Source organism: Daldinia loculata, assembly GCF_022478755.1.
Source record: "Daldinia loculata strain CBS 113971 unplaced genomic scaffold F4817scaffold_1, whole genome shotgun sequence".
Lineage (NCBI taxonomy): Eukaryota > Fungi > Ascomycota > Sordariomycetes > Xylariales > Hypoxylaceae > Daldinia > Daldinia loculata.
The window spans coordinates 602,392-616,905 of record NW_026054855.1 but is presented as its reverse complement, the minus strand read 5'-3'; the positions used below and the strand labels follow the sequence as shown (position 1 = coordinate 616,905).

At 45.9% G+C, this 14,514-nt stretch overlaps 3 protein-coding genes across 3 annotated transcripts; 2 read left to right on the top strand and 1 right to left on the bottom strand.

Annotated features, from left to right (window-relative positions):
* The first annotated feature begins 1,577 nt into the window (after positions 1-1,577).
* On the top strand, positions 1,578-5,236 carry F4817DRAFT_322354 (endothelin-converting enzyme 1). Its single transcript, XM_049301387.1, has 7 exons — positions 1,578-2,065; positions 2,494-2,564; positions 2,717-2,744; positions 2,800-2,990; positions 3,134-3,676; positions 3,732-4,013; positions 4,070-5,236. The coding sequence occupies exons 1-7, from the start codon at positions 1,846-1,848 to the stop codon at positions 5,117-5,119; spliced, it is 2,385 nt and encodes a 794-aa protein (XP_049163901.1). The 5' UTR covers positions 1,578-1,845; the 3' UTR covers positions 5,120-5,236.
* Positions 5,237-5,454: 218 nt separating this feature from the next.
* Positions 5,455-7,429, bottom strand: F4817DRAFT_322352 (eukaryotic cytochrome b561-domain-containing protein). Its single transcript, XM_049301386.1, has 2 exons — positions 6,631-7,429; positions 5,455-6,436 (listed from the first exon to the last, which is right to left on the bottom strand). The coding sequence occupies exons 1-2, from the start codon at positions 6,776-6,778 to the stop codon at positions 5,838-5,840; spliced, it is 747 nt and encodes a 248-aa protein (XP_049163900.1). The 5' UTR covers positions 6,779-7,429; the 3' UTR covers positions 5,455-5,837.
* A 408-nt stretch (positions 7,430-7,837) lies between these two features.
* F4817DRAFT_355570 (uncharacterized protein) lies at positions 7,838-12,202 on the top strand (the record flags this gene model as incomplete). Its single annotated transcript, XM_049305676.1, has 7 exons — positions 7,838-7,931; positions 8,033-8,982; position 9,200; positions 9,558-9,740; positions 9,819-10,195; positions 10,251-10,652; positions 10,706-12,202. The coding sequence occupies 7 exons, from the start codon at positions 7,838-7,840 to the stop codon at positions 12,200-12,202; spliced, it is 3,504 nt and encodes a 1,167-aa protein (XP_049163899.1).
* Positions 12,203-14,514: the final 2,312 nt, after the last annotated feature.

The following is a 14,514-nucleotide window of genomic DNA, read 5'->3' as shown; positions in this document are numbered from 1 at the left end:
TGTTTGAACAGATTTCACTAAGCCGGGTTGTGCCGTCGTCTAACCCATTCAAACCCTAACTCCCTTCTTTACGTATCTCTCAATTCATATACACAGGGCTGAATGTTCTTATTTCTTAAACTAACAATCGGGGGTACCAGAGCAAGGTCTAGTAGGCTATTGAATTCTTACCACAAGAGAATTCCGATCGGGAGTAAGTCCCAAAAGAAGCCAACTACCCTAACAAGCAATAAGTTTCGAGAGACACGATGGTTGTACGAGTATGTGGTGTGTACCCTTTCCCGGGAAGAATATCCATGAGGCTCAACATACGCTACCCGCGTAACAGTACCGGATTTCACAGTTTTCACCTAATGTAAGCCTATGTTAATGTGGATTTCCGGACTGATGACATTGAGGCTTATACGATAACACTGGCAACGTTACAGCTATGAGATATGTACGTTTCTCCAAGAAATCTGGTAGTCTTTTGGAAACTCATGTCTGTAACGAGATGTTCAAGCCATGCCTCATTTTTATAGTGTTACAGTCGCAATCGAGATCCTAGCATGAAAGGAAACTGTGTTGGATAGACTTAGAACACCCTCCCGTTCTAAAACGAGGTCGCTCTCGTGGTGATCTAAGAGTTCGTACGCGCTTTAGTTTAGTTGAGTGAACACGGAACATGAGTCCTAATAAAAGGGCGACATCTTTAACTTTGAAGCTCTCAAAGGCGTCGTCAATAAATCTTTGAGGAAGTTCGGTTGAGAATGCGCCGTTAGGCCATACAGCTTTAACTTATACTTGTGATAGCTATGTGACTGAGGCTTAAGTGACTACGTACTTTATATTAAGGTGTAGTTAATGTATAGTTACATGTATATACTTTAGGTACTTTACATATATCAGTTAACCTTAAAGCAAGCTAGTTAACTAACACATGGATGAGTTTCTCTTCTAAAATGAAATGTAAAGTCTAGTCTATAGCACCATATCTAGCATCTATTATAAACTGACATTCCTGTAGTGGATGATTTACAATTTTGATATAACCAAATAGATAGATACCTACTTATAACTCATAGTACCATTAGCTAGCCTGACATATTGAACGCAAACATGTTATAATCTGGTCGTAATTTTGAAATCAAAGGTCCTTAAGTTTTAATGGTATACGTAAATATGTTTTAGTGGCTTTTTAAAGTAAAAGACAACTCTATACGTTGCTGATTAGCTACTCGATGTTTTCTCTAAGACGCACGCCTAGTTAAGCGTTTACCATATGTTGATTCAATCAGCTAGCTGCCTCGTAGTGGCAAAAGAGAATAGCTTAAGACTCAATGATGATGAAAGAAGAGACATCGTTCGTTCCTGTCAGCCCATCAGCTAGCTCCACTTGCCCCTTTCTGGAAGTCTGGGCAGACTAGGATAAGCTTCCGCGTGTATTAGTGACGCCCTTGAACCAATCAGAACCTAGCATACACGGTGAATAAAGTAGCTACCCCAGAAATTAGGTACTCCATGTCCTATTCGGGCTTAGTCTACGGGGTGTTCTGCTGTTCCGTCAACAGGACGCCACAGGACGCCATGGGTTTCAACTTGTCTTTCCCGTTCACCACCTAAACGCCCAAAACGCCCAGCTCGTCTAAACGACCTCTCATCATCTCATACATATTTATATTGATTGCTATTTGTAACGACTTCATAACTACAGATATGCGCAACCCGCTATTATCTAGGTAGCTAAGTTGTACTATGCTATAGCCTATAGTAGGATTATTCTACGGAGATCAGAATCGGTACTCTCATAAGAGTGCCTGTTACCGTCGTCGCTTAGCTCGAATCCATCGTCATCAATCAACAACCATGGCTGACCGAAGTCAGCGTCCAAATGGCGAACGGACACCCCTGCTTCGTGATGCAACTAGTAACCATGTCGACGAGAGCGGAAGGGATGCGACTACGGAAGAAGATCTCGCCCTTCTTAATGGTCAGGTTAAAACCTGCAGGCGCCGCCGCTGGGTATCGCTGATTGTCAGCGCCTTTCTCATCGTCGCTTTCATCGTAATATTAATTTTATCTGGCCGTAAGTGTTCTTCCCGAGATAATACCGTCATTTTCGTATCGAGTCCATCAGGTGTTAGACTTGCTAGTGTTCACGATGTTGGCTCTTCCGCGTACATACACCACCCATTTAAAAGTATCACTGAGCTCAAACTCTGTGTTATGTTACTACGTTTCTTCATCCCATCGACTAGATGTTGGCAGTCTTTGGCTACATAGATTGGATAGATGTCGTACCCTGACGCAATCCGTGGACTGGCAGTAAACAAAAATTACATTGATCCGCGAATTCTTCCTCCCCACTTGATCAAATTCGACTCGAGCCTGCAACCTCACATTTGCAATTTTGCCGTAACCTTATCTTTCACTCCTTCGCCAAAACTTCAACTTTCTATCTTCTATTATACTTCCTTGCATCTACTCGGAAGCCATCTTCTAACATTATTATAGTCCTGCCACGTGCCCGACGGAAGTCTGGTATGAGGCCTGGTATGAGTTCATCGTTATGTCTGTCACCGGCCGTATGTAGCACTTCGAGTTCCCTTACCCCCTATGGCTTGTCTTAAAAGCAGGACATCATAATCGAGCTCGTTGAGGAGTAACTTCACTCGAAAGCAGCCTGAAACCCCAACAATTATGAAGAATGGAAATCGTTAACTTCTATTTACTATAGTGCATTCACGCAGCGTCCGAGATTCTCTGTTAGTCAATCCCGTAATCCCTAATCCAGTGAGCAGGAGCTTATTGTAATACCAGATAATCTATCTCCGGATTATGAGACAATCGATCCATGCACGAACTTTGACACCCTTGTCTGTGATGGATTTATCAACCGTCATGACATTCCGCAGGATAAGTCCTCCTATTCGACAGCGACTATTATGTCTGAAAATGGTCAAACTACCCTCAGACATATCTTAGAGTCTCCCTATCCAACTACTTCAAAGGTAAGCGCGTATTTACTTTGACTTGACGTTCGAGTTCAGTCTCCTAGCCTTATAATATACATAGGATAATATATGGAAAATATAGTCATACTCTCCTAATCTTCAAGTCTTGGCTATACTTTGCTAATGTATGCTTTATATAGCACTCTTCGTTTTCGCCGCAGAATCTCATCAAGATTGCTGCCTCTACCGACGAAGAGAATTTCCGTATGATACAGGATGCTTACAACTCGTGCTTAGACGAGGCAACTCTTCAGAAAGTAGGCGTTGAGCCCCTTGTCGACTTAATAAACCAAGTTGCCACGTCTTTCCCTGTTGACGATGCTTATGGGAGCGATTCACCACTTGAAGAGGTGGACTATGCTGCTCTTAGTGATACCATTCTACTCCTAGAAAAATTAGGGGTTTCTACCTTTGTGGGCCTTACTGTTGGTGCAGATGACAAGAACCCCGATGTGGCTATTGTCCAAGCATACCCAGCAGGATTAACGTTGCCTTCGCCGGAATACTATCAGGATAATGATACCGTGAGCAAGTATGAAGCTATGCTAGGAGAAATTTTCACTAGCCTCCTTCCGAGCAAATCTTCGAAATCGTCAGCTAAAGAACTTGCTCAATCCGTCATCGAACTTGAGAAGAAGATTGCGGCGGCAACGCCACCTCCTGAGGATCAATCAGATGTCACTGTGAGTAAAATTACATATCTAATAAAAGGTTCGCAGGCAGAGCTGACCAAGTTAGAAATACTATAACATCGTCAAGGTTGCTGATACCGGCAAGATCGGTCCAGCAATCGGGCTAGACTATATCGTCAAAGCCTTAGCCCCCCAGAATTACACAGCAGATACTATGCTATTGGCATTCCCGGAGTTCCTCGGCAATGTCTCCGACATTCTCTCTAAAACTCCCAAGTCCACCGTGCAAAGCTATTTAGTTTGGCAACTAGTAAACCAATATTCGTCTTACGTCGAAGGACCTGAAGTCCAGCCGATTGTTCGCTTTTCTAACACTCTATCTGGAAGGGTATGTACCTATCTATTGCCTATACTCAGGAGTAGCAAATGTTTAACAGTTTCTAGGACCCCGACACCAAGACTGAGCGATGGAAGACTTGCGTTAGTTATGTTGATTCTACACTAGGTTGGATATTGAGTCGATTTTATATTGAGGCGGCCTTTTCAGAAGAAGCAAAGGAATTCGGTGACCAGATTATACTTGACATCAAGAAACAATTTATTTCGAAGCTGAATGATCTCAGTTGGATGGATGACTCAGTCAAAAAATTAGCTGTCAACAAGGTGAACAACATCGACCAGAAGATTGGTTTCCCAACGACCTCTCCGAACATAACAAATCCGGAGGCATTGCAAGCTTACTACAGTGGCTTGAAAATTTCTGATTCCTTCTTCAACAACACTTTATCGAGCAATGCCCAAGAAGTCAACAGGACTTGGTCAGCCCTTGGGAAACCAGTTGACCACGGCGAGTGGGGTATGCAAGCCGACGTTGTTAATGCCTACTACAGCCCTGTAGGGAACGAAATCGTCTTCCCAGCCGGTATCATGCAGTTCCCCGTCTTCCAGCTGGAGCTGCCGAGCTACGTATCTTACGGTGCTTTTGCATCGGTTGCTGGCCACGAGCTTTCCCATGCGTTCGACAACTCCGGCCGACACTACGACGAGCATGGAAACTTTACAGACTGGTGGACAAACAATACAGTACAGGAATTTGACAAGCGCGCCAACTGCTTCGTGGAACAGTACAGCAACTTCACCGTCCAGGGCAATAGTGGCGAGCCCCTACACGTCAACGGAAGACTTACTCTAGGAGAAAATATCGCCGACGCAGGTGGTGTCTCGGCAGCTTTCGCGGCGTGGAAGAGCCGGACGGAGACATCACCCGACCAGAATCTCCCCGGGCTGGACTTCTTCACGCAAGACCAGCTTTTCTTTGTCTTCTACGCCAACTGGTGGTGCGGCAAGAACCGCAAGGAAGAAGCCATCCGGCGCATCTACACAGACCCACACTCGCCGGCGTTTGCGCGCGTGTTGGGAACGACGGCTAACTCGAAGGCGTTCAGGGAGAGCTTCAAGTGCCCGGTGAAGGAGCCTACGTGTGAGTTATGGTGATCGGGGGGAGGGGGTCATGCCTGGTAAATAATGTGTGTTGGTTGGTTGGTTTAATCAGAAATTGATGTCTTTTGTATTCGATAATTTGACATAGGGAATTAAATGCCATTGCAATAATGTTGGCTTGTCCGTGATTACTGTCTCGTCTGCTTTTATTGTGATGAATATACCTTTGGATACATGTAATCGTAAGTTATTACTCGACATGACATTTGGTTGCACATACAAGTCTTAATAATGCCATAAACCCAGATATAATCATGCGGAGTTTTCAGAGCAAGCTTTCACTGATGGATTCTATTAGTACAACTTTCATCTCTAAACTCGCAAGAGGATCATAGTTGGATAGGATGCCACATCCTTTGTTATTACTATCTCGACCTTTCTAGCTTCAACATGAGCTATCTTATCATGTCAAGCGGTCCTTTTACATGTCCACCATGACTATAACCATAACCATATAACTACCAAATTTTGTGTAGAACTCCATTAGGATGAACGCTTCCGTACCGAACCAACCGAATCGATGATTTGACGCCATAGCCAAACACGGGAGAGAAAGTATAGATAGGGAATTAAAACCCCCATAAAACTACCTCATATACCTGGTACGAACTGTCAAGGTGCACACTGTAACATATCATTATTCTGCAATGCGCTACATGGTGCTTGGAAAATTGCGTCCTCTCATAGTATCTTCCAAGAGGTACCCATTGCTTTAAAAGCCGAGCTTCTGCTTCTTGATCCGCGGGTAGACGCCGACAACTATTAACAACGAGATGACGATCGTAGCCCACAGCTTCACCCCTAGGACGTCCAAGTTGTAGTCAGTCTGTGTCGCGCTGGCCACCGTGGCCGCAAGGAACAAGAGCAGGACATAGCCGCTCGAGCGGTGGTACTTCCAGATGCTCTTGGCTTGCGCCTCGCCGCCATACAGCTTCGGGACAGCGAACATCGTGAACCCAACTAGATACTGGGCCAGCAGCCAGAACGAAGCAATGACGCCCAAGTATGCGTGGACAGAGTGGAAGTGCGGGCCATTATTTATGGACTTGTTGACCTCGATACTAATGACGCCGACGCCGAAGGTGACAATGCCCAGGAAGTTTAGCCCGGCGTGGATCTTCTGGCCGACTTGCTTCTGGGCGCCGGTGTGCGTGGGCTGCAGGACGAGGATCGACTGGATGAGCACGAGTAGGCCGAGCGATTGCGCGAGCGGGTGCACCGAGAATAGGATCAGTGGCCCGTTGAGGAAGACGGCGGCCCAGACGGAGGCTACGAGGAGGATGCCGCCAATTTCGGCGATTACGCCGGTGCCTGAGGATTGTATGAGCTTTGGCATGGTAAAGTAGAGTAGAGTAGTAGAGTAGTAGTAGCAGTAGACACGATAGTATTGAGTAGCGAATATACACTATAATCAAGACGTCTTTCTAGAAGCGAAGGCAGAGCAAGGACTTGAAGAACATTACATCTATGTTAATAGAAGAGAATAAAGAAATAAAAAACCATACCAATGACGAGGTTTTTGATTATGGGAGCATTGTCTCTTTGAGAAACATCCCCCGGGTGGCCCAGAAGAGGTTCTAGATCGTCTTGTTGTCCGTTGTCGTTGTCCGAATCAACCGGGGAATGTTGGGGTATTCCCGTCGCCGAAGCCATTCTGGTTATTTTTAATTAAGTGGTGCACTACCGGGGTATTTGTATGGTGTATATAAGTATGTAAATGACGGATTCGAAGCAGTGCGTGACGTAGAGAGTTAAAAGGAAGCAAAAGAGATTAAAGATTAGGATTGGTTTAACTACATGTAGAGCCAGACGGAAACTCTTTAAAAAGATGCTCTGTTTCGTATCATCTTTTTAAACCAACGTAAACTCCGAGCTAAGTTCCTAGGTTAAAAGGATCGAGCTCATCATCGACAGCGGACATGACGGGCTAGCTGCTGAAAGTAAGCTTCGACCTATCAGAGCCCTGCGATTCCCAAGCAGTCGCTGTATTGTAGGGAGGACTACGTATGTGACTTACATAGGTGTCTAAGCTAGTGCGGGGGAGTTACACAGATAACCCCTGGTTCGGGAAGGTCTTTTGTACTTGTAATATGTACTTGTAATATGTACTTGTAATAAGTACAGACCAATTTAACACGGGAATATATTTGATATCGAGTATGAGGGAAATGCAAGATATCAAGTATATATAACGTGCGATACATAAGGGGTGGGATCGAGAATTGTATATAATGTACCTAATATATGTTATTAATCTATAGACGAAAAATAACGAATTATTGGTATGACATAGGAGGATACTACACTACATAGGTTAAAGACAAACAAGAGGAGGGACATGCGGGGCTGATATACATACCTCATACATGTAAATGATATTACACATGTCATACCTAAGCCGCTAATCATACCTTAGGTACCTAAGTGTAAATCGTCAATTGGTCGATAGACAGCAGATTTCCCGTCCGGTTGTAATATATTAAGATTACCTAAGATCCCAATACACATACCTATATTTTACATAGCTATCTCCCGTAGGCTGTAGCCGTATTCCGGAGCTTGCCCCACTAGATTAGCGCCTCGCGACTTCGAGGTCGGAATGGCAGAATGAGTAGACAATGTGAACCTAATTTGCTTCTTATGTCACATTGTTGAAACCTTACTTCTTAAAACCCCTATTTTACAGAGAAATAATTGTAGTTACCATTAAACATGATTGAAGACATCGAGTACAAATTAGACGCTGTCAAAGCCACGCCAATCGCCTCGGATGAAATCGATAAGACTTTCCGATCTACTAATATCGGTATGTGAGCATGAGCATGTGTAGTGGTAGAGGAAAGAAAACACATGAAAAATGAAATATCTGGGACCTGAACTTTCTTGGGCTAATTCACATCCTATCAGACTTAATTTCTGGAACATTGGGAGGCAAAGTCCTGGGTTTCTCGGACCAATGGTTTGCCGATGCTATCAACCTGCTGACGCCTACGCCTCCTATTAGGCAACCTGGTAAAATGGTCTACACAGGTGCCTGGTATGACGGTTGGGAAACAAGAAGGCATAATCCAGAGCCCTTTGACTGGGTTGTCATACGGCTCGGCGTTGCCTCCGGAACTGTGGAAGGAGTTGAGGTTGATACCGCATTCTTCTCCGGCAACCATGCTCCGGCAATTTCCGTCGAAGGCTGCTTTTCCGTAAACGATGACGAAGTTCTTTCATGGAAGGGAGAAAGGGGGAATTGGGAAACCATCCTCGGCATCCAGGAATGTGGTCCCTCGCAAAGATTTGGTTGGAAGTTGGATAACCCTACCTCGAAGCAGTACACGCACGTTAGGCTGAACATGTATCCCGACGGCGGTATTGCGAGATTTCGACTATTCGGTCACGCAGTACCGGTATTCCCGGACGACGTAGATGCAATTTTCGATTTAGCTGCTGCTCAAAATGGCGGCGTAGCAGTCTCGTGTAGCGACCAGCACTTCGGCACAAAGGATAACCTCATCCTACCTGGCCGGGGTAAGGACATGGGCGATGGTTGGGAAACTGCACGTTCTAGAACTAAGGGGCATGTCGACTGGGCTATCATCCGCCTAGGTGCTCCGGCCCTGATTCAAAGTTTCGTGGTGGACACGGCTTTTTTCAGAGGAAACTTCCCTCAGAAGACGAAGCTTGATGCTATAGAGTGGAAAGGGGCTGGGGAGCCTGCGGCGGACGCCGAAGGTTGGACTGAGGTCCTCGAGCCTAGTCGATGCGGACCTGACCAGGAGCATAACTTTGACTCTGCGATTAAAGACCAACGCTTCACTCATGTCAAACTTACCATCATTCCTGACGGAGGCGTAAAGCGGTTGCGGGTGCTAGCTAAGAGGGCTATCTGAGTATGTGGTTTAGTTGATGGAAAGGGGGTGAATCGCTTTCCCAATACATAATGTATACTTTATTTACTAAGTTTTAGCTCTAGTACAACTAATGCCTAGGGATTGCGATTAAAGATCTCTTATCACGGTTATTGGTAAATATAAATGAAGTTGAGGATTTGAGCTTATAGTTTCACTACTTGAACAAGTAAAGAGTAAATCAATGGTTTAGCTGAGAGGTATAGTCGTACCTGCCTCTTAGCACTGCAACTGTACTATATATAGGGGTAGCGCACGGACCAATGCATATAGTTCTGATATGATTGTGGCAGTTCCATTGTGGCTATCATGTCATCTACCTATCTGTCTAGGTAAATGTTCTAATCTAAATGCTTGGCTTAGTGCATACTTTAACCATACTTTAACACTTTTAATGCTTTTAATGACGAACGTCCTCATTGAAGTCTAGCCCGATATAAAGACCCACAGATCAGTCAATAAGGAATCTATCTCCCTTCTGAAAAGCATGGTTGTCCTCCTATTTAACGCGACGAGTTAAACGAGTTCTTGAGCGAAATATTCCTATGCCTCGCACTTGTCGATGGATTTTGGGGATTCTGATGGCGGGGGCTTTGGCGGGGAGCAACCGTCGAAGCCTCGAGCTCTCCCAGCTGACCTCCCAAAGTCTCTAGATGACCGTAGAATTGTATCGACAGAGCTAGTCCCTGAGACTGAGATGTACGATGGCTGGCAAGGTTTGTGACCTACGACGCTTGTCTGCAAGCTGGGTTGAAACATTCATTTGGATACTAATCGTGGCAACTTCTTTCTAGGTCAATCCCAGTTCTTGACAAGCCCGATGCTTGCGAAGCCGCTGCAGTTTAGCGACCTAACTTTAGACGATCGTAACTACGATCAAGACTTAACTACGAGCATGCCCGATAGCGATACGCGACTGATGCAGATGCTCGCAGCGCAAGCCCAACACCATGGAGGGGAAGCTTTTGGCGATGTGGATGCTATTGCGACAGATGAGAAACTTTCAGACGAGGAGAAGACCTCGATACTTCAAAAGGCCTTGATTATGTCCGCGAGCAATGGCGACCTTGACAACGTAAAACGGATACTTAATGGGAAGGCAAGGTCGTTCGTTGATATCAATGCGCTAGATGAAGAGGGAACGCCATCCTTGGTTTATGCGAGTTGCTTTGTTAGTGAAGATATTCACGGCCCACGTCTATTACTTGATCGCTAATTTCGCCTAGGGACACGAAACTGTAGTGCAGGCTCTCGTAGATGCTGGGGTCGATGTAGACAAGCAGGATCGCAACTATTGGAGCCCCTTAATGTGGGCAATGACGAATAGACACAAGGGCATTGCAAAGATACTGCTAGACAATGGAGCGTCACCGGAGGCGAAGACCTCGTCTGGAAGAACAGCTTTTGATTTTGTTGCACCCGACAGCGAGATGTCGTTCTACTTACACGATAACGGCTATAGCCTTGGGAACGCTGGGGTGACTGATGACTTCTATAACCCTGGCTTCTCCCAAGATAGGTTTGAAGAGGAGATGGCCGAGAACGAATTCCGTCGACGAATGATGATGGATAGCGCACGCGACCTGGAGGTTGATTTGGGCAATATGGGAATAGACGACCAACCTGAGGTAAGTTGCTCCAATCTCGAAAGCAAGACTGACCGACTAACTGATTATCATAGCCCATGGACGAGTTCGAAGAGGATCTACAAGAATTTGACTGGAACCGGTGTTTGCATGACCAAATGTTCGTATTTCAAGAGAGCGACCTAGACAAGATGCTCGATATTGTTATTACCAAGATGCAACCTCAACGATCACCTTCCCAGAAGCCTGTTCCAGCAAATATGATCTTCCTCAGCGCGCGATACGCCCACTACCATTCTAGTCACGAATTGTTGGCTAAATTACTCGTCACTGCTCAGGATAAAATTAACGAAGTCGTCGAAGCCCATCAATGGGACATGACCATCTTGGCCTTTTGGATGTCCAACGCAACCTTATTATTACACTACCTAAAGAAAGACGCCGGCTTAGTCGAGGCGACAACAGAGTTTCAAGCACAGCTTGCAGAACTTGTCAACGAGATTTTCATTCTTATCGTGAGAGATGCCGAAAGACGGTTAGATAAAGTTCTGGACGCCGCGATGCTTGACCATGAGACTATCCCAGGGCTTGAAGATGTCACTTTCCAACACGAGTGGAAACTATTCAAGAGGAAAAAAGAGGTTAAAGAAGAGCCCCTAGAGAAGCGACTACGCCCCCCTTCTCCGAAGCAGCGTGCCAAGCCCGCCCCCCGAAATGTAACATCCCTTCTATCATCTACTCTATTCGTGCTCGACCTATATGATATTCACTCTGTAATCACGTCTCAAATCATATCTCAACTACTCTACTGGATCGGTGCAGAACTCTTCAATCGGATTATGAATAATAAAAAATACCTCGCAAGAACGAAGGCGATGCAGATTAGGATGAATGTTTCGGTTCTAGAGGATTGGGCTCGATCTAACAACCGGCAGCCCGAGCATTATGAACATGGAGAGACGGTCTCGTCTGGAGAAACGACAATGGAAGCAGCACGTAAACATCTGGCGCCCGTCGTGCAGCTTCTTCAGTGGTTACAGTGTTTTTCATCTCTAGATTCAGAAAATCTAGAAGCTTTAATCGGGACGCTTCAACAACTTAAGCGACTAAGTTCGCAGCAGTTGATATTCGCTGCTAAAAATTATCGGCTAGAAGTAGGAGAAAAGGGGTTGCCTAAGAGCGCTATGAAATACCTCGACGCAATTCGGAAAGAGGCCGCGTTCAGAAGAGATCGCAGGAGAACGGCGTCGCCAATGCCCAGCGCACCATCGACGCCTATTAGGAATGCATATAACGGTCATAATGCGGAAACACCGGGAAGCATACAAGGCACACCAAACCCAGAACAAGACGATGACGACGACATACCAGACGGGATCAATCTCGATCCGTCCTTGATGCTACCATTCACACTGCCAACAGTCACGGACATGCTTATTTCTTACGGCGCCGGATTTGGAGGAGTCAATCGGGAGCGAGAGAGAAAGTACATTCCAACGATTTCACCAGAGTTGCTCGATAAGCTGGAAGTAAGCAGCAATCCAAGCCGACCAATATTTGGTGAAAAGGATTGGGAGAATGAAGAAGTTTGATGGCCTGACCGATGATGATTCACAGAGCGGTCAGCGAATAGAAGACACCCTATAGCTCGGGCCAACTCAGCAATGCATGACGTTCTACTCATCACAAGCTACCTTAGGTACCGAATAGGTTGACACGGCCGAAATCTGTCGCGTTGGCGCCAACAGAAGGGGTCACAGACGCTATAATAAGCCTTATGCAAGATGCAAGGGACGAACGCGTGGTTCAGGGGAAATTAAGGGTTCAACTGCATATCGCCTACGGGAGAGGCGTCGGGATGAGTGAGATAAGGCCAGTAAAACCCCTCGAAAGCTGTTACTAGTGTATCCCACCACAGAGGACTGGACACGACGGAATGTCACTATTGGAAGATGATATCAATTGGAGTGATACATAGTAGATATGTGCATATTCGAAGACAGGGAAGAGAAGAGAATTTTTTTCCCCTAAGGGTTTTGCGACCATCTGACTGTGTTCAATCTCCAATGCTAGAAATGTCGTGGCCGTTGTTTATGTAGCGGACCTATTCAATCCCAGGCAGCCAATAGTATTTGCTTTTAGCTAAGGCCTCATGTAGTTTGTGATGCGGTCAGGACAGATGCAGGCCCAACGGCTGCCAACTGTCGCGTTCGGTATTCGGTATTCCCTAGCTGGGCTATATCCAATCGAGTTTAAGCAATTCTTCTAGGTTCGTTAAGGGGTCACCGATTACCAGCCTCTTAAGTCTTGGCAACAAAATGCAAACAACGATCATTAACTATGTGCGCGAATACTCAGGATCAAACCCGAAAAGTTCGAAAATATTAGACATATTTGCACGGTTATATCAGCTAAACCCGTCTAATTTTAGAACTCTCCTCTTTCATTCATTAAGTCCCTCAGCATTAACAGTAAGCTTAGAGATGTTTGCGATAAATCGGCGATTCTCTGGCACCCCGCGCGCATTTCATCTAATTGGTGGCGGTCGATAGACTTGGATGGGCTGGCTAAAATGGACACGTCAATGCTTCTACCCAGGGAGTTGAGGCCGGAGTTGATGGACCCGCGGGATTATTTGATGCGTCCATTGAGGACGGGCGGGCTTCCAGACCCAGACCATTTTCCATTCACCTCTGGAAGTGACGTCTACTTGCTGCTTACCCCGCCGATTTGGGTGGGCATTTACTATGTTTGTGTGTGAAGTGTATAACGGTATTTTGGAGGATTCTTAAATATAGTATCTCTAGTTCGAGGAAAATAGAGGATGGTTGTATGTAGTGTAGTACATACGTAGGTGGCTATCGTGAAAATCGGATAACTGCCTCTTTACCAGCCCTTTTTTCCCATTTCTTTTTACCCTCCGCTCCCGACTCGGCTAACCTCAGGTCGATCCTGGGATCTTGCATCTATAGACAGTCCAATGAGAGCGAGGAATGAAACGGCCCCCCGGTACTACTTTACCGATTCGACATGTCTCTCTGACCTCCAATTGCGTGGGGCACCCTTTCTCAGGATGAACGGAGCGATACTATACAAGCTACTTTATCGATTAGGAAATTCTGAAGACGCGGACAGGCGGAGGAATATAGCATTGCATTTATCAACTTCGAGAAGCTCTGCCGTAACCCACTTGGTAATGGAGTGTAGTACGTATGTATGTGGAAGAGTTTTTGCGGGGGCGACGGGACTAAAAAGTCGGGGTGGGCGAAGGAGATTCCAGACTTTGCTCATGTTGAATCTATACACACTCACATGGTGTTAGTCTTGCCCTTACAAAAGCCGGCTGTTGTAGTACCAGGTCGGATGACTCTATGCATGCATTGCCTAAGGTTAAGGTAGAAAAGAGTCAAGACTCAGCATTAGGTATGTAGTCTTGACAAGTGACTTAACCTAGTAGATTAGGCAGGTAGACAAACTACGCAGCGTACACTCGGTTAAGTAACGTATGCAGTAAGTAAGTAGACCGCTAGACATCCCCTTCAAGCATTAAGGTATGGACATGAATAAAAGAACGGTGCGTGACCGCTCCGGCCTTGGATTGTCGGTCTAGGATAGAAAAGGGCCGCGGTTCGACCAATGCTTAAAAATTGTAGCGGGCCAAGCTGGGAAGGGTGGAAACCGTGTCTCTGACTCCAGCCAATTGGGAGAAACGGTAATGGTGGTCGTAAGTTGATGATGTGCATCGCTTCTATTGACGCCTTCAGGGTCGGAGGTGGTAAAAAGAAAAATAGAACCCCCGTACCCCCGTAGCTAGTAGTACATAGTACCGGCCATGGGCCACGGTGCTAATGGAATTCGCTTCCGCCACGACAAAACCCGCCTTCCATGCTGGCCAGATCAGATG

Coding starts and splice junctions, on each gene's coding strand:
- F4817DRAFT_322354 (XM_049301387.1), top strand. CDS start 1,846: ATGGCTGACCGAAGTCAGCGTCCAAATGGCGAACGGACACCCCTGCTT. Junction 2,565..2,716: donor CGTTATGTCTGTCACCGGCC/GTATGTAGCACT, acceptor TATTTACTATAG/TGCATTCACGCAGCGTCCGA. Junction 4,014..4,069: donor CTAACACTCTATCTGGAAGG/GTATGTACCTAT, acceptor AACAGTTTCTAG/GACCCCGACACCAAGACTGA.
- F4817DRAFT_322352 (XM_049301386.1), bottom strand. CDS start 6,778: ATGGCTTCGGCGACGGGAATACCCCAACATTCCCCGGTTGATTCGGAC. Junction 6,437..6,630: donor AATCAAAAACCTCGTCATTG/GTATGGTTTTTT, acceptor TACAATCCTCAG/GCACCGGCGTAATCGCCGAA.